At 41.0% G+C, this 1,574-nt stretch overlaps 2 protein-coding genes across 2 annotated transcripts; both read left to right on the forward strand.

The window, feature by feature from the left end:
* Positions 1 to 707: 707 nt before the first annotated feature.
* TM35_000531320 (uncharacterized protein) lies at positions 708 to 1,130 on the forward strand (the record flags this gene model as incomplete). The annotated part of the gene is made up of 1 exon (XM_029030717.1): positions 708 to 1,130. One exon carries the CDS (start codon positions 708 to 710, stop codon positions 1,128 to 1,130), a length of 423 nt encoding a protein of 140 aa, XP_028878014.1.
* A 99-nt stretch (positions 1,131 to 1,229) lies between these two features.
* Positions 1,230 to 1,556, forward strand: TM35_000531330 (uncharacterized protein; the record flags this gene model as incomplete). The annotated part of the gene is made up of 1 exon (XM_029030718.1): positions 1,230 to 1,556. One exon carries the CDS (start codon positions 1,230 to 1,232, stop codon positions 1,554 to 1,556), a length of 327 nt encoding a protein of 108 aa, XP_028878015.1.
* Positions 1,557 to 1,574: the final 18 nt, after the last annotated feature.

The raw sequence follows: 1,574 nt of genomic DNA on the forward strand, positions 1-1,574 counted from the left end.
TTGTGTTTATCCTATAATTGTTATTATTTGCTACTCCATTGTGTGTGTGTGTTCTTGGAGACTCTTTTTTTCTCTCTTTGGGCTTGCACTGTGATGATGATGAATTGCTTTTTGCAGTGGGAAAAAAAGAAATAATAATAATAATAATAATAGATGAATTTATATTTATAATTGCGTATATGTACACATATAGACTTATACCCATAGTTGGTGTATATTTCTGTGTTTACTCTGTAGATTGGGCTAATGGTTAATATCTGTTTTGTTTGCTTGTGGTTTGCTTGCTTTGTTCTTCGTTTGGGCTTCTTTGTGTGCTTTGCTATTCATCAATGTCAATTTCTCTTTGAAGCGATAATAACTAATAATATTAAATGCAAAAATGTATTCAGAATTGCTTAAACATGGCCATGGCATATACATGTTGGTTATTCTGTTTTTTCTTTGGCTGTAGGTCGTGATTTTAATTTCTGTTCTTTACTTTTTCTTATCTTTGAGGTTGTGTGTGGTGTTCACTTCTTGAATTCTTTATTGTTTGTTCTGTTTTTCTTCTTTTGCATCACCTGTTGTTATCTACTGTATCAATTCTTTTTCTTTTTTTCTTTCTTTAGCCAAGTGACGTAAAAGAAACGCAATTAACTGTTGCTGTGATGTTCTTGTATATTTTGTTGTGTTTTCTTTCTTTGCTTCTGAGCACTGCCTCTTTATCTATGCCGGTAAACGGGACTCCTAATCCTGAAGAGGTAACTGCTCCTTGCACTCAAGATTCTCGTCCTGATGGTTCTCCTTGTCCTTCTTCTGTCCCACCACCACCACCATCACCTCCTACTGTTACTTCTGACTCTGGTGATACCTCTTGCAAGGATGGTACTAGTGTTACTACTAAAGGTCCCTGTCCTCCTAATACGAATATTGCTGGAGGTGCTGGTAGTGGAACACTTCAAAGACCCCAAGGGCCTCCGTCTGGTGGTGATGGTGAGAGAGGAAAACCGCATCAGTTGGAAAGTCAGAGAGAGGCAAATGATGATGCTGTTTCAAGTCCACCTGATACTTCGCTTGGTAAAGGACAAGCGGTGAGTCAACCAGCGGTGAAGGCGCCAGACAATAGCCACAGAGAGGGCATGACAATGTGAGTAGTGTCGATCAGGACGTGAGAACTGAAGAAACAACAAGAGGTCAAGTGATCAGTGGAGGGGCTGATCAGAATAACGGAAATCAACAGCCCGGAGGAAATGGTTCACAGTCCTCAGAATCTTCAGTTGCAGCAAATACAGATACAAGAGATTCTCAGAACAACCACAACGGTACAACAGGACAACCTCAATCTTCTGAGAGCACCCAAGAACCGAGTGGTGCAGCTGAGAATTCTAATGGTGCTGCGAAACCTGCAGAGGGTGATTCAACAAACGAGACTGAAAGTACAACCAGTAATGATGAGGAATCAACCACCACCACCACAACAACAACACTTCCTCCTGAACTCACAAACAACAAGAAGGGTGATGCAGACAGCAGCAGCAGTATCAGCAGTTCTGTGTGGGTGCGTGTACCACTACTGATTGTGGTTACACTGGCCT

Source organism: Trypanosoma theileri (assembly GCF_002087225.1).
Source record: "Trypanosoma theileri isolate Edinburgh chromosome Unknown TM35_Tth_53_V1, whole genome shotgun sequence".
Classification (NCBI taxonomy): Eukaryota; Euglenozoa; class Kinetoplastea; order Trypanosomatida; family Trypanosomatidae; genus Trypanosoma; species Trypanosoma theileri.